The 22,292-nt window shown below is 44.9% G+C and overlaps 1 protein-coding gene across 1 annotated transcript in view; it reads left to right on the top strand.

The window, feature by feature from the left end:
* Dock1 (dedicator of cytokinesis 1) overlaps positions 1-22,292 on the top strand; it is a 508,897-nt gene that overhangs the window by 443,633 nt on the left and 42,972 nt on the right. Inside the window, exons 34-38 of the mRNA XM_028772526.1 lie at positions 1,347-1,432; positions 1,617-1,773; positions 3,117-3,157; positions 4,573-4,663; positions 8,226-8,345. Of these exons, the coding sequence (XP_028628359.1) occupies positions 1,347-1,432; positions 1,617-1,773; positions 3,117-3,157; positions 4,573-4,663; positions 8,226-8,345 (495 nt within the window). The remainder of the gene's footprint in view (positions 1-1,346; positions 1,433-1,616; positions 1,774-3,116; positions 3,158-4,572; positions 4,664-8,225; positions 8,346-22,292) is intronic.

The raw sequence follows: 22,292 nt of genomic DNA, 5'->3' as shown, positions 1-22,292 counted from the left end.
TCCACGGTTATATACTGATATACTAACTTGAGATCCTATTTTTTTTTCCATTTTTCAAGACAGGGTTTCTCTATGTAGCCCTGGCTGTCCTGGAACTCACTCTGTAGACCAGGCTGGCCTCGAACTCAGAAATCCACTTGCGTTTGCCTCCCAAGTGCTGGGATTAAAGGTGTGTGCCACCACTGCCTGGCGAGATCCTATTTTCAAACATATAACTCACCAAACAAATTTGTCATACATGCAGGGTAACATATTTATTTCATAAGATCTACTGTCTCAGGCTTGCCTTCAAGCCTCAATATGGCAGTCACTGAGAGAGGAGGCCTACTCTCTCTTGTCTGTCATTCTCATAAGACCTTTGTCATCATAGGGGACCTGGGGATTGCTGCTGAGAACTGGGTGTTTCAACATCTTTAAAGGGATCCTAGAAACCCTCACATCTATGCTATTGAGTTCTTGCTTCTGGGCCTGGAGTTCAGTTGCCCATTTCCCTCTTGCTCACCTCCGATTGTTCAGAGTGTAGATGTCTCCATCTTTATAAGAACCCATGTTCTCCTAGCCCCTCCTGCCTACCAACACTGTAGGTTTGGTAATCTCAGGATTCTCTTTGACCTGGGTGTCATTTGGCTATCAGGGAAGGAAATGGGGAGACATGCTTATTATTATAAAGATGTTTATTTCCAGTCTAATCATCCCTAGAAATATGCTAGGAATTTCCCACTCCCTGGAATTTAAGAGATTTTATTAGAGATATAATCAATTAACTCTGGTGCTCACAATATCCAGCTCTAGGATAAGCATGGAAATGGACCATCTAAAAGTGACTGCTAACCTCTGTTTCTGGACTCTTCTGCTTTGCTTCCAATAATCCTGTTTGAAGTGGAGCTTTGTCATGGAGTGGCAGTGATGTGGTCTCATAGATGTTTTCAGATTGCCCAGAACACTAACCTTGTAAATGAAATGCCACCTGCTCCTTCCCAGGAGTCGACACCCTGTTGTACTTATTGCTTGTCTGTAGAGATAAAGATGGGTATCTCTCCGCAACACTTTGATTCTGTCTCCTACAGTTGGCTTGACTTTCCTTCTATGGCTCTTATTGCTCCTACTAAAATACGTACATCCTGGCTCCACTCACTGGGAGAGGAAGCAAAGGTTCTCTCTGAGGCTGGGAGTCATTGGATGTCTGTAAGGGCTCAGGGATAACATCACTGAAATGAAATCACATTTCAAAGGCAGAGGGTAACCACCCAACAGTGACCCCGAAGACGTAAATGTGACTGAGACCCACATAGTCAAATGGAATATCTGCCATGCTAATTATTTACGCTTCCTCTGTTTAATTATAGTTTGAAAATGAGATCATCACGAAGCTGGATCATGAAGTGGAAGGAGGCAGAGGAGACGAGCAATACAAAGTGTTGTTTGATAAAATGTAAGTGTTGATTCACGGCAGGATTTATGTCAGGAGAGAGACAGAGAGACTTGTAATTAGACTACAATGAACTTTGTAGCCCAGAAATAATTAAAATGTGTTAATAATGGGAAATATTTTAAACCGTGCCTTAAGTTTCTTTCTTGGAGTGTGATTAACAAGGTGTATGTAATTATTTTTTCAGCCTCCTGGAGCACTGCAGGAAGCATAAATACCTCGCCAAGACAGGAGAAACTTTTGTGAAGCTCGTGGTGCGGTTGATGGAGAGGCTCCTGGACTACAGGACCATCATGCATGACGAAAACAAAGACAACCGTATGAGCTGCACAGTCAACGTGCTGGTGAGTGAAACCTTAATTAAACCTTCTATCTTCACCGCATGCTGCATGCAGATGGAGCCAGGGCATTCAGTAGCCCAGAGGACAGCTGGCCTTAGGACACTCCACAGCACAGCATAGCTTCCCCTGCTTGGGTGGGGGTGGGAGGTCCTCTCTGGTGCTGGGAAGGAAGGACAGAGAATTACCTGCATATCTGCTCTCAGCCAGGTCAAGAGCTCAAGCTCTCTTCTGAACATTTCACAATGTCCCTGCTGTGGCTGAGGGTGGCAGGCCATCTAGTATTATAACCAAGAGAGCACCTTGTGAATTCCAGATACGAAGACTCTATTAGATCAGAGTCATGTACTCAAGTGAGTGTCCTGAATGGTAGCATCTTTATCCTTAGTCCTGAGAATATATATGACCCTTTTTGGAAAAAGGTGTCTCTCCAGATGAGACCCAGACAGCTCAGTTGGTAAAGTGCTTGCCTTAATCACCTGAAGACCTGAGTTCAATCCTCTAAAACATACATAAAAATAACCCAAGTGTGATGGCTCATAATCCCAGCACTGGTGAAACAAAGACAGTTGGAAAGTTGTATTCCTGGGTCTCAGTGGGCAGCAAGCATATCCAACTGGTAAACTCCAGGCCAATGAGAGACTCCATCTCCAAAAAAAAGAGCAAAAAAACAAGCTGAGGAATGACTGACAGCTTAGCTCATACTCTTACTTCCACTCACACATGCATGTACATACACACACTCATGCTCACACATACATGTGAGTGTACACACACCCGTGCACACTGAAGCTTGAGATGAGATTAGCCTGGGATGCCTAGGTGGATGAGGGTTAAATCTATTCAAGAGTTCTTAGACAAGGGAAAAGAAGAAGCTGAGTGTGGCAGTATAGCTGGGGAGTAGAGGCATGAAGATCATGAGAGTTCAAGGCCAGCCTCAGCTATATAGCTTGTTTAAGACCAGCGTGGGCTGCATAAGACCCTTGTCACAATGCACCACCCCCAAAAGGGAAAGCAGACACAGGCATAGAAGAGAAGCCAGGTGAACATGGGACTACAATTAGAGTGAAGAAGACAGTGTCCACAGCACACCAGGAAGCTCTAGAAGCTAGGAGGGTCAAGGACCGAGTCTCCCCTAGAGCCTTCACAGGAAATGCATGAGGCCCTAACTGACACCGTGACTTTAGAACTCTATGACTATGAGGATATCTTCGTGCTGTTTAAAAGCACCCAGTTTACGGTCATTTATAAGAGCACCAAGGGACACTAGTGCAGGACAGCATAGATGGAAGGTGGAGTCAGTTTTTAAAAAAAAAAAAAAAAAACAATGTCATGGTTTAATTTTTCAGAATTTCTACAAAGAAATTGAAAGAGAAGAGATGTATATAAGGTACGTGTTATGTCTGTGTGTACATTGTGATCTCTGAGATGTATATAAAATAGGTGTGTGCGATAGTGGCTTGCACCCTCTGTGTATTCCACACTGGCCAGCACCCTGTATATGTGTTGTAATCACTGTGCAACGTATATAAGGTATGGATGTGCCGAGCTGACTGGCACCTTGTGTGTGCCTTGCAATCACCATGAGACGTATATAAGGTATGTAATGTGCTGAGTTGACCTGTACCCTGGGTGTGAGTTGTAGTCATGTTACCTGTATATAAGGTATGTATGTGCCAAGCTGGCCAGCACCCTCTGTGTACATGCTGGTACCCTAGTAACTCATGATCAAATAAAAAATCTGGTGATAAATTTTCCAGAAGTAGACAGTATAATTTTGCCGTCTGTTCTTATTTAACTAGTAACCTATTCCCACATGCCTTTGTCTTTCTCTTCACAAAAATGAAAAATGTTTTGTGTGGCCGGCTGGACTTGATTCTTTATTTGCTTTTAAGATATACCGGGGACATAGCCCACTGGAGGAGCACTTACCTAGCTTGGGGAGGACCCAGGTTTGATCCCTAGCATCACTGGACGATCAAAGCACTTGAGTAGAGTGACACACTATATTTCTCAGTCACTTTTCAGGTTCTGTGGCCCATAATTAGAAAGATGATAGACCACCTTAATGAATGAGGTTAGCTTGTCACCTGTGTGACAGAAAGCTTGGCTGTATGAGCTACACAGAGTGTACTTGCATGGTTTGGGACTTCTTATTTTTTTTTTTACTTTTTCTTTTAAAACGTACCATATGAATATAATAAACTTAGGAAACAACCAGCCTCTTTGATCCGAAATGTGTCTGGCTGTAGAGTAAAGAGCATCCTTTTCTTCCCACAGCACAGACTTCCTTTTGATCAAGCCCGCTGTCATTGCTGCCTTTGTTTTTTTGTCTTGTGGATTTAGATCTTTATGGATGTCTGTGAATATGCATTTTGACTCCAGAGAAATGCATAATCTGGATTGTCTAATATCATTTCAGATGTTTGAGAAATGTAACTGGGAAAGAAAAAAATAAGGAACCCTGCAATGAAATTCTTACCTTTATATATTATCCTCATTTTTTTCCTACAAAGGTGACTTAAAATTATATATTTGTATATGTATGTGCCAGCATATACCTTTATTCATATATATATATGGTATATATGTCTGTATGTGTATATTATTATTATTATTACATTTATTCTTATCACTTCTTTTTGTGATTTCTAAACCAACAGTTTTCAAGGCATTATGAATTATGAACATAGTAAAAAGAAAGTATAGCCATGAGTTACTGTTGAATGTCAAATTTAGCACCTGTAGTCCTCAACACAAATTACCTTGTGACTCCTTAAGAATGCAGTCCTATTTCATCACCAGGTACTTGTACAAGCTCTGTGACCTGCACAAAGAATGTGACAACTACACAGAGGCGGCCTACACCTTGCTTCTGCATGCAAAGCTTCTAAAGGTAAGAGAAATCACCATGCACGTCTGTGTGGCTCTTCTTATACATTCTGAGTTTATTTCAAATTTTCCTTTTCCATGACAAATTTTAGTAAACCACTGGCATATGATTTTATGGATATGAGCTACAGTGGGTGATAGAAACAAAAATATCCAAGTGCTCTGATTGCAGACTCAGCCCAGCTGAATGTCGATCTAACAAGGTGTCAGGGTTGCAGACCTTCAGGGGGCTGTGAGTCAGAGGGTGTCTTGTGCCAACAGGCTTGAGTATGGATGGAGAACAGCATCGATTATTAGGAATGACCCTGGTAGAGCAGGCAAGTGGAAGGATAAGTCATCTTCCTCCTCCTCCTCCTCCTCCTCCTCCTCCTCCTCCTCCTCCTCCTCCTCTTCCTCCTCCTCACAGAGGGAGGAAGCAGATCTAAACTTCTCTGCAGAGCAGGCCATGCTGAGAGTTTCAGTGTTGGCTGTTCCAGTCTCTAAAGCATGTTGCTAATGAGCAATAGCATGAGAACTTTCAACTCCGGTGATTCCTTTACCCCTCAGCCCCCTCTAAGATGCTGGCCTTCTGCTTGCGCTGATGGGTTGTGTTCTCTCTGATGTCCAATTCCAGAATAGTTAGTAACTCAAAACTAGATCCCCATAAAATAACTAGACCAGGTGGATGGACAGATGGATGGGTGGACTAGTGAGTAAATGGGCAGATGTGGGAAGGAAAGTGGGGAAGAGAGAGGGATAGCGGCATGGGTGGGTGGATGTTGGATGATGGATGGGGGAAGGATTTGTGGATAATCAATGGAAGGATGGATGGATGGATGAAGGCTATGAAGATGCATGAGTTGGTGGTGGATAGACAAGTGAAGAGATGGAGAAACTTCTATGCAACTTAAAGTTTTATATTTTAGAATCTTAGCAAGTCTTTGATTATCTTTCTCATGACACCCTTATTTGAAAAAAATCAGAAAATCCTGTATGAAGTAAATAAGAACCATTAGAATGTTTAGTCAATGAATCTTTTTCATTGGATAACCTCCCAAACAGCAAAAGTAGAGAAACCCACAAGAGAAAAATTACATTAAAATGTGTGTTGGATCACGGGAGTCAAGGAGGATAGTGTTCCAGAGTTAAACCCCAGACAGACTCCTTCTATCTCTGTCCTTATCCTGAAATCCAGGAGTGTGCTTGTGCACGTGCGCATGAATACACACACACACACACACACACACACACACACACACACACACGGCTCTGCAGTATTTGCATTTGCCTGAAATGAGCAGGGTTCTGGCAGGCAGAAGGCAAAGAAGCTGGCTTACTCTTGCTCCCCCTCCACAGTCCGTTGGATGCCTAAGGACCCCTACTGTCTTACAGCCATCTGAAGCTTTCCCAAGGAATATCATCTTTGAAGATAGAGATTTCGAGGCATGCTCCGGGAAGCAGCCATTTCATTTGTAAAGTCCAATGTCTGTATTTATTAGAAATCCAAATGTCAGGAACAGGGTATTTTTGTAAAATGTAAAGATCTTGTTATTCACACCAGGGAAATTAAACGGCTTGGCAGACTGCTCACACTCTTAGAACATAAACTTTATAAGTCTGTATGGATGCAAAGTGTGTGTGTGTGTGTGTGTGTGTGTGTGTGTGTCTGTGTGTGTGTGTGTGTGTATGTGTGTGTGTGTATAAGCATGCTTAGTCTTTGGATATATAAGGACAGATGGGTTTGTCACCGACTATATGATAGTCTGTTCCACAGCCTAAATCAATGGGCTCAAGTGCATTTTCTCTTCCACTGGGCTCCAAATTTTCCAATTAAATGGTAAATGAAACATAATTTGACTCCATATTTCTTAGACTGTTACATGTTGTGATTTTTCCCTAAATATGTTTGATATTATTTTCAATGTCAATTCATGCTGGTTTATCAACTTACTAAACAAAATGGTCTGTATTCCTGTGTCTATGAACTAAAAAGGTTCTTAAATGCAATCTTCTTTTTTTCTTTTACTATTTTTTTTTATCAAAAATAAGAATGATTAAAGCATGAGTGTTTAGCTTAGCAGTGAATTTATTCATCTGCAGACTTACCATGGAAAGTGTGGGGAACTTCTTCATCCTGATTCAATATGGTACTTTTATGATCTGAAATCGTACAATAAGCCTTAACCTTTTGGCTCTTACTTGTCAGTCACCCAAGTTCACATCCACATGTCTACTTTCACAACTGCTGATTGTGTGACTGAGGTTATGGAGCTTCTCAGTTCTGCTTGCAGATGGGATCTTCAAGGCCATCGTTAATTTGAGCATCTTGTGGACCATGTAAAGGTCTCCCTGCTCCTACTCAACAGGCCTAGGGATAGGGAGCCCTCAGGCTTACAGAGTTCAGCCTGAGGTAGTCCAAGGCTCTTGACTTTAGGAAGGATGGGTGCCTGGGAGCAAGCATCTGATGGCATGTCATCACTTTCAGTGGAGCCTAACTCCCAACTTCTCCATTCTGGTCCATTTGTTCCTTTGTTCTATGTGCTAACACCACCAAGGCCCCCACTCCTTGCCCTTTTCTCTTTGTCTGTCATGCCCCTAACAAGTGTCATCAAAGCTGGTCCTGTGGTTTAACTATGTCACTGAGTTCACTGGGATATCCCATGCTCTTACCCGCATTTGTTTGGAAAATAATGCCTGGAAGTTTGTTGCTTCTTTTTAAGACCCTCACTGTCCTGCTTTAACAGGAGGTCACATTGCACCTCACAGGTCCACCTGAGAAACTCATTCCTGCTATACCCTGAGCCTCCCAGGCCACCCCAGGCAAAGTCACACCTCACACCCTTAGACACCTATGGGATCATCTTCAGAGATATATCCCATGATGCACTTGTGTGATGGGTGGCTTTGAGCTCCAGTGGGTGAGGCTCCTGACACATCTGGACCCATAGGCACATGGAAAGACCACCAGAAACATCAGCTCACTGTTACTGAGGCCCATACCAACAACGATTTGTTAAGTTAATCCTTTGCCTGTCAAATGGCCTTAACTTCCACTCTACTACCTCTTCAGTTGACACAAAACTTGGCTAGCATTTCAACAAATACTGACAGAACCTGTGCTAGGCAGTGGGCCTACAACTGGTAGTGCTGAGACATCTCTCCTCAGTAAGGATAGACTATAGATTTCCCTTCTGAATGACCTATAATCCACATACATTGTTAAGGTTTTGAGTAACTTCTGACCAAGGAGAGAGAACTCTCATTGCCCACTGAGAACGGTTACCAATCGCTTGCTTATAGTACACCCTGGCTACCAGGAAGCTATTTGCAAGCTTGAGAGTTCAAGCTTTGCTGGGATTTTCTACTGGACAAGTCTGGCTCTACCTTCCCATCTGTCTTCATTGAGCCCTTCAGGGTCAGGTTGTACCCCTGGCATTCCCAGACCTGGCAGTCTGGTGACAGCAGCCCTGGGTCCCTTGGCCTCAGAGTCTCATACCTCAATGCATCTCAATGCCTGTCTAAGTGCTCAGTGATATTATTGAACACACCCCTGCCTCAGTGTCATTCATTCCTTGGTTTTTCCACAGTGGTCAGAGGATGTGTGTGCAGCTCACCTCACTCAGCGGGATGGGTTCCAAGCGACAACACAGGGACAGCTGAAAGAGCAGCTCTACCAAGAAATCATTCACTACTTTGACAAAGGCAAGGTAAGACACACACTGTCCCTTGGTCTCTCTCATGAGTCCCCACACAGCACTAGAAGCACAATTCTTAACACATGGTGTTTGCAGAACCAGAAATGTATTACATATTGTGAACGGACTGTTTTATATATGTTCCTCTGGCTTGTACTTATAAGAAACCTTTTTATTTAAAAAAAAAAAAATCAATAGCTCTTTTAGGAGCTCTGTAGACAGTAGAGCCTGAAGACATCTGACTGTTTTGATAGTTCTTACTTGAGAAACCAGGTCTGGAAGAGCGGCTTGGACGTGTCTGTGTGCTTGGAGCTGGTATATGCCTTTGGCATCTTCCATTTTCCTGTTACCACTGAAAAATTAACCCTGTGACGAGACGGGCTTTGTTCCACCTTGGCAGTTTGTAGATTAATTAGCTTAAGCAAAATGATAGATTCAGTTGACTTTTTTCTGAGGCAAAGCTGCCATCATTTTAATCAACTGTCTTATACTTCGTCACTGTCCTTGTGATTAGATGTGGAGTCACTATGAAATCTAGCCACTCCGGCTTAAGAAATTCATAAAACCAAGGTGACTTCTGAGCTCCTTCTGGAGTTCCATTGAATTTTTTAGTCATGTCAAGGCTGTCCTGCGTCTCTCCAGCAAGATCTCAAAAGGAGCTGGTGTTTTATGTACTTCTATGGCTCTTGGTCCAGAAGGCTTTGAACAGTAGAAACCTGTTACCTTTCCATGCTGGAGCTCTTGGCCTGGAATCCAGGTGTGACGGGGACCACGTTCTCTCTGGAGGCCTTCTAGGATCACGTGCTACAGGCATGGTGGGCAGTGGTTGGTACTTGTTTCCTCATGGACCCATCACCCAATTGTCTGTGTCTTCCCCATGCTTACAGTGTGCCTGTGTCTACATTCCTTCTCCTATAAGGACACCAGGCACTGGCCTGTCAGGGAGCCCCATCCTGCTCCATAGAACTGAACTATGTCTAAAGTGCCTATCTCCACACGAAGCTCTCACTCACAGATACCAAGGCTTAGGATTGCATGTGTCTTTCTGGAAATGCATTCTTACCCACAGTAGCCTGTGTTGTACAGAAGGACCTTCCCCCTTGTGTGTTATTCACAGGAACCAACCCCTATTAAAAGTGACCGTTTCGTAGACTCTCTGTGAGCACAAGCTCAGGTTTCTCTCTGTATCTAAAGTCATCGTATGTGTTCTTTCTTCATTTGCATGCATGTGTGTTGCCAAGAGTTGAACCCAAGCCTCACACATGCTAAGGAAGTGCTTTGCCACCCATTCCTTCTGTTAACCTGTTCATGTGAAAACAACAAGCAGTTTCTCTGGCTGACTTTGAACTTGTGAACTCAGCGTTCTTGGCAGCTAGGATGACAGGCCTATGCCAGCAGTCTTATTAACACAGGTAAAAGTCCAAATTCTCTACCCAGGCCACTTGGAAGGTAGATTCTTCTTGACTCTGTAGCAGACTAGCAGGATGTTAAGAAGTGAAGCTGTCACGATTGTCTCCCCTTTGCTTTTGTGGCTTTGTAGTACGCTGGGGAATGATAACCAGGTGCTGTGAAGCACAGGTAAACATCCCAGGCAGGACGCCTAAGGTAAAACAAGGGTCCACGAAGTCTGAGGAGCATGTGAGTCTGTGGGCAGCCAGACTCAGGCTCTCCATGAGCAGCACAGGGCCTTAGACCCTGCAGTTTCTCTGGCTCTGTCTCCCTCTCTTTCCCCTCACCTTACTCTATATTTCTCCCACATTTGTTGGAGTCTGGAATATACCAGTCTTGTTCTGTCTAAAAGCTATCTATTGTCCCCCCCTTCCCCCCACAGCTCCTTTTTTTCTCCATCTCAGCCTAAATGTCACCTCTCCCTCACCCGTGAGGCACCCTTTGTCTTGCTTTGGAGTCCTTTCTTTAATTTGCTACAAGCAGTTTATATACATGCTTCTGTAGCCTCACCCAAGAGGCTTGTGAGCACTAGAAACAGAGGCATCACCTGTTTCTTCTCCCAGCGTGCCTCATGCTCACAACAGTGCCTACAGCCTGCTGCATGCTCACTGAGGGGGGCTCGCTAGATGACCAAACAAATGCATCCTCAGCACTTACCAGCTCTTCCTGCCATGAGAGTGGCTCATTTTCAGTAGGAATAAGACAGAAGACAGTAAGGTTTTTTGTTTTAAATGAAAGATAACCTGATAACTTTTTTCTATACAATAGTAAATCTTAAAAAGGAATCACATGAAGGGGCAAAAATGGATACAGTCAGTTTAGAATGTTTGTATCCAATCCTAATCTGCAAGGACATTTGGCTATCATGAGTGAGAACCAGTGTTACTAGAAATCTCATGGCAGAATCTGAGCGTGTGGAGCTGACTTTTCCATAATGCACAGGGTGTCCCCAGCACAGAGAACATCCAGCCCAGAATATCAATAATGCTGAGGCTGGAAAGCCTGCCTTAAAAAAAGAAAGAAAGAGAGAGAGGGAGGGAGGGAGGGAGGGAGGGAGGGAGGGAGGGAGGGAAAGAGAATCCATGTGACAAAATAGTATAAACAAAAAAGGAAAGCCAGTAGAAGACCTGCCCTCAGATGTCCCTATGTTGTGGAAACAGAAAGAAGACCTTGGTGACGTGATCCGTTGGCTGACCTTGAGTCAGAGTGAGCTTGGGAGGGCTGTGTTCCCAGCTGCCATTCTAGTTGTATTGATAAAACAACAAGATTGGAAAGCCATTTCGGAGTGCCTGTGACATTTCCACCAGAATGTTAAAAAGGAACCAGTCCGCCCATCTACACAAATCTACAACACAGGTGCTGGAGAGAACTCTAGAGCATAGGGCAAGCAGTGCCTGTGTAATGAGCTGGCAGCAAACGGTTCATCGTCATATCAGCAAGCAGGATATGTTCTAGGAAGCCATTATCTTTTATGCAGCCTTGGATGGGCCAGAACATTCTGGAGTTTTAACCTGGAACTCTCCAGAGTTCCAAACAACACTGGTCCACTTCTGCTCAGACTAGTGGCCATCTCCCTGAACAAGGCCCAGGAAGGCTGAACGTCTGCTCAGGTTGATGCAGCCAGGGAACAAATAGGAGGGAGTAGCTTCTCTGAACTGCTTCTGTTCTTGTCTTCTGCTGAGGCAAATCACATGGCCACACAGACCTTCCAGGGCTGGGCAAGTGCCTAGGAGGACAGGATAGCATGAGGGGAACCTACTCCCATCATGCACCACAGCATTTGATCAGGGTAAGTTCTAGATAATTGTGTTCTCTAAACACATAGACACATAAAGCAGTTAATATCTCTCTCTCTCCCTCCCTCCCTCCCTCCCTCCTTCTCTTGTTCCCTCCTTCCCTCTTTCTCCCTCCCTCCTTCCCTTCCCCCCTCTCTCTGTGTGTGTATGTGCCTGTACATGCACACACCCATATAGAAGCCCCCTGGGGTGTCCTCTATTACTGTCCACTTTGAGATGGGGTGTCTCCATGACCTGGAGCTCACTGATTGACTTAACTGAATGGCCAGAAAGCCCCTGGACTCCCCCCTGCCTCTCCAGTACTGGAGTTATAGATGCACAGCACAGCACTTAACATTTTTATGAAGGTGTTAAGGGTCCAAACACAGGTCTTCATGCTTATTCATCAAGCACTTCACCCACTGAGCCATCTTGCCCACCCTAGAACTGTTAATCTTCACTTCTCCCAAGTGGTGCATGTGTTCTAAGAAAAGTACTACACATCAAATGGTGTGACTCCTCACAGCTAGAGATACAGGAACTGCTGTCCAAGAGAACTTGACTCTGGTGTTCATCCTGGCTTCTCTGTGACTGAATATCATTCTTCCATTTGAGGGATCCTGGAAGGCAGACCTACATAGGAAAAGTGTTTCACAATGGGTCCTGATGTCCTGGGAGGTCACAGGGTAGGGGTGTATCACAGTAGATGCAGACAGTTTGACATGGTATTCAAGATTATGACTCACTTTCATGTAGGAAACAAGTGTGTGCTACAAGTTAGACTGCATAGTCATAGGAGAACTAATGTTCTTCATGCATTTTGCTCTGATTTGTTTTCTTGTGTTGTTTGTTTTTGTCAACTTGACACAGGCTAGGGTCATCTGAAAAGAAGGTTCCTTAATTGAGAACATGTCTCCTTGAGATTGGGCTGGAGGCACACCTGTGGGGAATTTTCTTGATTGATAATTGATGTGGGAGGGCCTAGCCATGGTGGGTGGCACCATCCATGATCACGTGGTCCTCTGCGGTGTAAGAAAGCAAACAGAGTAAGGTGGGAAGACCGAGCCAGTAAGCAGCATTTCTTCATGGCTTCTGTATCAGTCCCTGCCCTAACTTCCCTGGATGATGGACTATAAGCCATGGGGTAAAATAAAGCCTTCCCTTCCCACATTGCTTTCGGCTATGGTGTTTATCACAACAATGGAAAACAAACTAGAACCCCTTTCCTAAAAAGAATGGAATAAGATGAGTGGCCAAGGTCATTGCTGATGACTAAAGCTGTTGATGTTTGTGGGAACCAGAGACACACCTTTTCATCCTTCACTCTAGACTAAAGTTATAAAATCCATCATGAATAACATAAAATACTACATGAATATGTGATGTATCTATCCATTGGGAACATGAAGGAGGGCCCTGGTCAATAAGAGACCCCTCAGACCTATCAAATGACCCATCTCCCAGCCCCAAGACACTGTACATAAACTATTTTATAGGCTAGGTTATATCCTCCTAAAATTTGTATGTTAAAACCATCCCTGAGGGCTTGGCATGTGGCTGTAGTGAAAATCATGTCTTCTAAATGTTATTAAGGCAAATTGAGATCATTAGGAGAGATGCTAGTCCAGTGTAACCCCACCCTTATAAAAACAGGAGATTAGGACTCAGCATCCACAGAAGGACAACCATGTGAATGCACACACAGGAAGGAAGCCTTGGTCTTGCACTCCGGGTCCCTAGTACTATGAAAAAATGAATCTCCATTGGTCCAAGCATGAAACGACAACTCAGAGCTCTGGTACATCAAACACAGACAAGCCAAAACTGACAAGCAAATGCAAAAGCAAAAGCATCACATATTTTGTTTATTTTTTAGGTTTAACTTAAATTTTTTAGATTTACTACTCATTGAGTGGTATTTTAAGCATTATTTAAGTACACTAGATGTGATTTAAGTATGGTAGATATTACGGAAAGAAACTTAATATCTTCTTATGTTACAAGTGGGACAGTTAAGGTCACCTTCATAGCCATAGAATACCTAGCACCTACATCCAGCTATGATGAGAAACCAAATTCTACTACATGTCCTTTGGGGCTATGGCAAGCAATCAGGACCATGTGTGCCTATCAGTATAGATTTTCTACAACTTAGTATACCTGGAAAGCTGAAAACTAAAGGAATTGGACAATAGGCTGGGTTTGGTGGTGATTCCTATTGTCTCAGTACTTGGTAGGAAGGGACGAGAGGATCCAGAGTTTGAGTTCTGAGTTATATAGGAAGACTATATATATGGAGAAAATAGAGGAGGAAAAAGAGGCTAAAGACATGACATACAAAATTTATATCAGAAGGGTATAAAAAGAAAATATAGCATGCACTAGAAGAGGAGGCTTTTTTTTTTCACCTCAGTGTCTGGAATTCTGGGAATCTGGGGGTTGAGTAAGCTGGTGTACCCACTAACCCTGCAGAGAACAAGGACAAGACAGAAGCTAAGGAAAAAAAGAGAGGCTGTTGCAGGCCACTGTGGCAGTGACTAACAGCCAAGAAACTCAGCACCAGGGCAGGAAAATGGCCTGGGTGGTGAAATGTTTGCATACAACATTTCACCTAGGACCTATATTTCGTCCCCAACACACATAAAAAAGCATAGGACAAGGTTGCGCACCTATAATCCCTGCACTGGGGAAGAGAATCCCAGGAGGAAGCCTTGGGCTTCCTGGGCAGCCAGTCTTGCAAAATGGCAAAGTTCCAGTTTCAGTGAGAGACTCTCTCTTAAAAACAAACTCAAAGTAGCAATCAATAGTGGAAAATTCCTGAGGCTGTCCCCTGGCTTCTACACACACATACATGTACGTGTACTTTCACACACATGTGTATACATAAAATGCAATGTTACTTTATTGAATGTGTTGGCATTTCCTAGAACTTCCCGTTTTGTTATTGGAGTTGAGAATTGTGCCCCTCAGTGGTACATTTGCCTATGCTGACCAGAGTCCACCACCATCAGTTTTTCTTTCCTGGGCTTATAAGGACCAATCACGTTGTCTCCTGGAGAGCTGCATTCTTGTCTACCTCAGGAGATGAGAGACTCCCATTACCAGCCACCCACCAACTCCTCTTAATTCCTGCCTCCATGTTCTACTTGATTCTGCCTTAGAGCATCCGACTAGTTATTTTGCTCCCTGCTCTGAATAATAACCTGACAAATTAGCAACAAGGGAAAGGAGTCAGTCCATCATGGCAGGGAAGGAACAGCAGCAGCATAAGGAGGCTGGTCATTCTACATCTACTACATCCATAGTCAGGAAGCAGAGGGAAGACAGGAAGCGGGGCTGAGCTACTAAGCCTCAAGGCCCACCCACAATGACTCACTTTCTCAAATACCATAATGATTCATCAGCTTTCCTAAACAGTGCCACCATCTGAAGACCTCAGGAGCCAATGCGGGGCTAGATTAGTCAGGGTCCTCTACACTAGTGGTCCTCAATCTTCCTACTGCTGTGACCCTTTAATACAATTCCTCATGTTGCAGTCACCCCCCCACCCTAAAATTATTTCATTGCTATTTCATACTTGTAATTTTGCTACTGTTATTGATTGTAATGTAAATATTTGGTCTATGGCCCCCAAAGGGGTCACAACCCACAGGTTAAGAACCATTACTCTAGACAAACAGAACCAATAGAATGAATGTATACTAGAGGAAGGCTTGTTAGATTGGCTTCAGGATATGTTCGAGGTAGTCCATCAATGCCCTTCTCTTACCAGAGAGGCTGAAAACCCAACTCCGTAAACAAGGCTGGATACCTGCAGAGCCACTGATCTTCAATCCACATTGGAAGCCCAGAAAAGCTGGTTCTAATATCCTGGAAGGAATTAGCAGCAGGAGCAACAGGGTACCTGAGCTCACCAATGAGAATGAAGATCAATGGAACAGAAGAGTGACGCTTTCTTTCCTCCATGACCTTTTATCTGGCCTGATAAGTTTAAGTTGGGGTTTCCCATGCCAATGAAGGAAATTCCTCACAGACATGCCCACAGGTCAACCTGGTGTATAGACCATCAACCTGTGGAGGCCAGAGGACAACTTGTAGGAAGAGTCTTGTCCTAGTACCATGTGGCCTCCAAGGTCAAACTCCTGTCCTTAAAAGAAGGCAAGGACCTCCACCACAGAGCCATGTCACCACCACTAAACTGTGTGTTTTTAGAGTAGTTTAGATTTACTGCTAAATTGAGCAGAGTGCAGTTGTCCTTGTTCCCCTGCCCCACACCCCAGTGCTTCAGAGTGTCAACATAGTCAGGTAATTTTGCAATTGAGTCCCCCTCTGGCCACTGTTGAAGCAGCAAACACCATGGACTCAAAGATGCTGTCCTCACTTAGGTACTCCATGAAGTTCCTCAGACAATTGTATGATCTTGCGTCTTGACCCTGCCTCTGAGCCCCAGGGAGGCCTCAAAAGCATCACTCTTCTTCTCCACGCCAACAGCTCATCAGAAGCATCTCTGCCCCACCAGTCTCCCCTAGGAATATCCTAGTCTCGCATGCTGTTAACCTGCTCTGTCCTGAGTCTTGTACTAACTTGGCTCGCATGCTGTCCCCAGCATTGCATTCACTCGCAGTAGAGGCTGCTAATGGGAAAAAGATGGGTCCTTGCAAGAGAAGGGCTGGACATTACTACACAGAGTCCCGTTTGTCTGATAAAAGCAGCCACCTTCAGTCTGAATCGGGTCAGCAGCTTTTTGAGTGGGTGAGCAGACAGACAAACAGGGAGCCCTGACACAGATAAGATTTACCAAGAGCACTCATGGCCATGTCTGAGTGTGTGTGCAGGCATGCATATAACCACTTAAACCTCAAGCACGTTTGATCTTGCACTTAGAAATGCATTTTTAATGTTTTATTACATTTATCTGCTTGTATGTATATGTGAGTATATGCAAACCATAGTGAAACATTTAAATTATTTTTAAAAGTGTGATGAGATGGAAACGAAATGAAACCTGTCTCACCAAGCTTTGTTTCAGGCAGAGCTCTGGATACAGCTTGGCACCTTTGGTCTCGTTTTCCTTGCACTTAAGGAAATCTTCACTCCGTGCTTACTATATGGAGATGATGTAAGAAACCCTTGAGTTGATGCACTGTTGGGACTTTAGGTGGTAACTGGGGAAAGCCGGGCAGTGTGAATTGTAACAGGGTGTTGTTTGCGGGTTAGGAGGAAGGTCCCATTCTCAGGTCCACAGCTGCATCCTGTGTGCCAGGAAACTTTAACAGAGGGCCTGGGCTGAGGCTGGAATCGAATTCTAAGAAAGCCTCCGTCTCTACCTTGTGCCATGACACCAGCAAGGCCAACGGGAGTTTTTGCCCTTTGTATTGGGCACAGTTACCTGTAAAGTATGACCTGCTAGTTTTCTGTGTTTCTCCTGTACAAAAACATTCTTCTATTTTTGCTTTTCTTTCGTTCTTTAACGTTTTGAATGACTTTCAGCTTAGCAGTTGGCATCTTAATCTTTTTCTTTTCTCTCCACAAAATGTCATTTCCATTCACTCTCGTTTTCATTCTCCAACATTTCTTCCTTCCACAGCCCAACAATTACTGCAGACTCCTTCCCCATTTTTACCCCCACCTGGGCCTCTCCCTGCAAAAGCCTCTGTTCGGCTTTATCTGGGAAGCGAGCATTCTTTTCTGAAGCTGCTCCAAATTGTCTGTCTTATTGTGTTTGGCTGAGGCCTAGTAATTTTCAATAAAGCCCTTAATCCAAGTACTTCACTGAAAATTACCAGGCTTCTCTGTGGAGGATGAGAGTTGAAAATAGCAGCACTCTCGCTATTGGGAGAATTTACAGTATGGATGGATGCCTGTCCTACCCAGGTGGCTGCGCCTCTCAATCCCTCAAGTCCAGACCCTGTTGGCCATTAACGACGACGATGCATAGTTTATGGCCGGGATGATGTGTGGAGCCCTGCAACTATTTTTAATTGGAATTCTCCTTCTTTAGAATAAGATCCCATTGATGAAGTTCACAGTTTGCCTTGTGCCAAACTTGGGGGGGGGGGGGGTGGGGAACAAACCCAAAATGCATGCAGCTACATCATCTGTGAGCTGTAAATAGGAGTTGGGAATATGTGTTTGTTGTTTTCTTTTTCTTTTTTTTCTTTTTCTTTTTTTGGTGAGATGGTTGGATCCTGTTTCTAAGTAGGGTGACATTTTTACATTCTGTGACATTCCCACTTAGAAGGCCGTGGGTGAGCTTTGTGGAAGGAACCCTGTCTGTCATAAGTTCATTCTCAGGCTTTGCATACTCACAGTGTGAGCCAGAGTCCATCTCATCAGACCAAATCTCTGTGGGAATTCAGGTCTCTTAGGTTCTTTGGGATTTGACAGTATTAAAAGGAATTATATTTTGTCAGAACATTTGGGCCAAGAACAATGCTGTCATGCTTCAGTCTGTAGGATCACAGAGATGTCTCTCCACTAACAAACCTACTGTGTGCCACAGGCTGCTCTGCACCCTGATGTACACAAACATAGGCAGAGCTGACCTCAAGGGAGTCGTGGCCAGCATCAGAGTTCTCAAAGGCTAACTAAGGAAGCCTTCCTTGAGCATGTCACACAGGTGGACATAGGAAGACCTACCTCACAGGTTTAAGTGGTCCCTTGTTCAGATTTAAGGACCAGAAGGATGTTCACTGAGCGTGAAGGCCTCCTGCCAGTCCTGGGCCACTTGGTCCCTCTGGTGCAAAGGGACCTCAAGCAGAGCTGTGGCCTCTTCCACAACATTGATCCTCATCCATTAAACACCAGAAAGCTGTGTGGGACTCTGGAAATTCAGGAGGTAATTGAGTGTGACTATTCCCAATAACTGCCAGGGAAAACGGATGAGCAGTAGAAAAATGGCCAAAAGTCAGGCTTCATATAAAACACCTTTGCTAGGGAGCTGTTCACAGCCAGTATGTGCACTAAACCAGAGTTGCCCCTGGGAGTCCTGGTGAGTCAGTCATGCTAAAGATGAAGAATCTTTCACCCCTAATGACATCTCCCTCTTCATTGGCTGTTGCCCCACCATCCTGGAGTTTCTCCATCCCTGTAATTCACGTCATATCTACCTGGGAGAAATCAATACCTGATATATTCTCTGCCACTGTGCCTATGTGTATGCACGCAGGTGCATGTGCGTGTGTGTGATGTTTTGCTCTTGCTTTTCTCCCTTATTCACATAAGAGATCTTCCATGGAACTTAGAGGTAGATGGGCAGTCCGCAAACTCCATTTATCTTACCACTGGAGTTACAGTTATATAAGACCATGGCAGGCTTTTTTGTTGCTGCTGCTGCTGCTGCTGCTGCTTGACAACTAGGGATTTGAACTCAGGTCCTCCTGTTTGCACACAGAGTGCACTTGGCTACTGAGCTGTCACCCAAGTCCTATTCGTGACTGTTTATGCTTTCTATGAGGGTTCTGGGAATTGAACACAGATTGTCTTGTTCTGTGGCTACCACCTACTTTCCCTGTGGATCCATCTTCCCAGCCTCCTTGGCTGCCACCATCTTGACACTGAGAAAGGTGTTTCATTAGAAAAGAAAGTTTTCTGTGTGCAGGGCTTGAAGAAATGGGGAGGCCCCAAAACCTAGAAGACAGAAAAGATTACTATCTCAGGAAAGGGGAAGAACCTATCCAGTGGGGAAGGGGACAGAGGCCAAACGTGCCCCTGCAGACGATAGCCAACAATTCCTCAGATGCCCTAAACTGGATTAAAGACCTCAGATCAGAAAATAAAGTTGTCTACGAATTCAGGCATTTTCATTTGGGGCTGTTCAGGCCTGCTAAGCCTGTAGCTCTTGTAAGAATGGAACTGAGCCCAGGTTCAGTCACCAAAGGTCAAAGTGATTCTTTCTCTGAGACAATCAAAATCTAAATCATATTGAATCTGCTTCCTCTGTGGTGGTGAAATATTTTCCTCAGCATTTGTGTTGGAAGTATGAACTGCCCACACTCCCTGTAGAGCCCCGGTCCAATTAAAAATAGATGAAAATAGCCCCGGTATGGAATCCTTTAACACAAGTGGAGGGGCATGGAGGGGGTGGCTTATGTATTTACAGAAAATCTGATAAAAAACACAACCATGAGACCTCAGGGTGAGCAAGAAAAGATATTTACTCGAGACCTGTATTTCTTTTAAAAACAATTACTTGACTACATATCTAAAGCACCTCATCTGTCATTTAGGATCAAGACAGATTAAGCTTTTGCTCGGGAATGAACAGCTAAGAGAGGTAGATTAGCTTACAGAAACTAAAGGACAATCTGCTAAAGGAGACCTACAAGGAGAGGGAGTGCTGCCTTTGAAGTGGTAACACACTGAGGAGCCGTGGGTCACTAGTGCCTACAGGAAACATCACAGGGGGGAGTGTTCAGATGGGGATGAGAGCTTTCCAGAAGAGGGCATGACAGATCTAGAGAGGCAGATGTGGACACACAGAGAATATGGGATAACCTCAGAACCAAGAGAACAGCGTGAAGTGACCCCTTGACCCAGGGCCCCTGTCTCCTTCTAGACTCCTTCAGGCTGCTCTCCCTATATCTGAAGCAATCATTAATTCAGAGCCACTTTTTTTTTCTCATCAAGAATGCCAACTGGCATTGGACACAATGGTACACTCCTGTCATCCCAGAACTTGGGAGGTAGAGGCAAAAGAATCAAGAGTTCAAAGTCATCCATCCTCTTCTACATAGTGAACTGGAGGCTAGCCTGGCACTCCATAAGATCCTTTCTCAAAATACCCACAATGGGGGGGAAGGGGAATAATTTATAAAGTAGTAAGTATGAAGAGAGTATCACTGGTGGGTATAATTTTATCCTTCAGTTAGTTGAGGGAGTCAATAATAATGAATCCCTGTGGTGGGGCCATCCTAGTGGGCAGAATGCTCTGTGACAGGGGTGTGCCAACTGACAGCCCTGGAAGTGCTGGCATGTGATCTTCAAGAGTAAAAATGCAAATCTACCGTGCCTCTGCCCTGTCACGTGGGCAGGTTTCTTCCCTCTCTGACCCCCAGCTTCCCTGTCCACAGCCTGAAACACTCCTACCAGGTGGTTGGAGAACGTCACCTGGGAAGCACAGGTGGCTGGACGTCATGTCAGCGTGACATGTTTATTTCCTTTCCACCGTGATTGTCTATGTCAGTGATTCCCCACCTTCCTGCAACCCTTTAATACCATTCCTCATGCTGTGGTGACCCCCCCCACACACACACACAGAGAGAGAGGCCACAAAGTTACTTTGTTGCTACTTCATAACTAATTTTGCTACTGTGATGAATTATGATATAATATATAATATGGGTCCCCCAAAAGAGTCTGACTCACAGCTTGAGAAACACTTGAGAAACATCTAAGCCCTTGTCAGGGACATGTTGCTCCCAGCAGGTCTCCATCTTTTTTTTAAAAAAAAAAAAAAAACAAAACTTTTTATTGGTTCTTTGTGAGTTTCACATCATGTTCCCAATCCCACTCATCTTCCCCTTTCCTCCTACCCATCCTCCTTGCAACCTTCCCTCCAACAGAGGAAAAAAAAAACTTACTGCGGAAGCTGAGGTATGCCACAGACTGTCCCACAGTGTACCCTTTTGTCCACACTTCTTTCCTTGCAGATGTTCATTGCAATGACTCGTTGGTCTGGTATGAAGCCTCTAGGCTTCTGCTATTCTCTCAATACTGGAAGCTCCCTGGGACTCTTCTCAGATACCCTGTGGTTGCCTGTGTCCTGGAAATTCTGTGTCTTTGGATCTGTAGGACCTGCTCCTTCGTGCTTTACATCAGTTCACTGATGGGGTAGATGTTGGGATGGACCAATTCAAAGCCCTGGGTCTGAGAGATATCTGAGCTGGTCAGCCCACTGACTCTCCTGCTCTCCTGCCCTCAGGGCCTGCTCACCAGCAACCCCCTGCAACCAGAGCCAGCCCTACCCTGCTGCCCAGGTGAGGTGTAGTGCCTGCTCTCCTGAGTGTTTGTACCTGGTGAGGGACATGGCCAGTTCTCCCACTCTCATGACCCCAGGGGCAGCTCTCCCACCTGTCATAAATGGCACAGGATGAGGGAGGTGAGGAAGGTATCAGTCCCTTATCCGTGTCACTGACCTGGAAACAAGAGACAGAGCAGGCTCTCCTGTGCTCATGTCCTCTGGACTGGCTCACCTGCAATCCTCACATCCAGGGCCAACTCTACTGTCCTGCTGAGGTGAGGTACAGGGCCTGCTCCCCCAAATGTTGCAGCAGATGAGAGACAGGGACAGCTCTCATGCTCCCATGACTCCAGGGGCAGCTCTCCCACCTGGTAGGTGGCAAGGGGCAAGGGTGATAGTGGGCATATCTCCCTTGCCCACACTGCCCCATTACAGACAACTTGAGGGACCATCTCTCTCATGATACCCAGAAGCGATCTCCATGGCACAGGCAACAACAGCATATCTGAAGACACCCTTGGGGAAGGTCACCAGTGCCCCCACCGTCAAGGTCAGCTCTACTGTGCCGGCCAAATGAAGTGCAGGGCCTGCTCTCCTGCTCTCCTGACCTCATCTGGGCCAAGTCTCTCACCTGGGGGCATCTCTTCCTCTCTCCCTTACCCATGTCACCACAAGTCTGTCAAGTGCTGGGGCCAGCTCTCCCACACTCAAGCCCTTGGGACCAGCACAACCCCTCCTCTCCAAGGGTCAGCTCTACTGTGCTGCCAAGACAAG

This window comes from Grammomys surdaster, unplaced genomic scaffold (genome assembly GCF_004785775.1).
Source record: "Grammomys surdaster isolate TR1022 unplaced genomic scaffold, NIH_TR_1.0 214, whole genome shotgun sequence".
NCBI lineage: Eukaryota > Metazoa > Chordata > Mammalia > Rodentia > Muridae > Grammomys > Grammomys surdaster.
The sequence above is the reverse complement of the archived record's forward strand: the minus strand, read 5'-3'. Positions and strand labels throughout refer to the sequence as shown.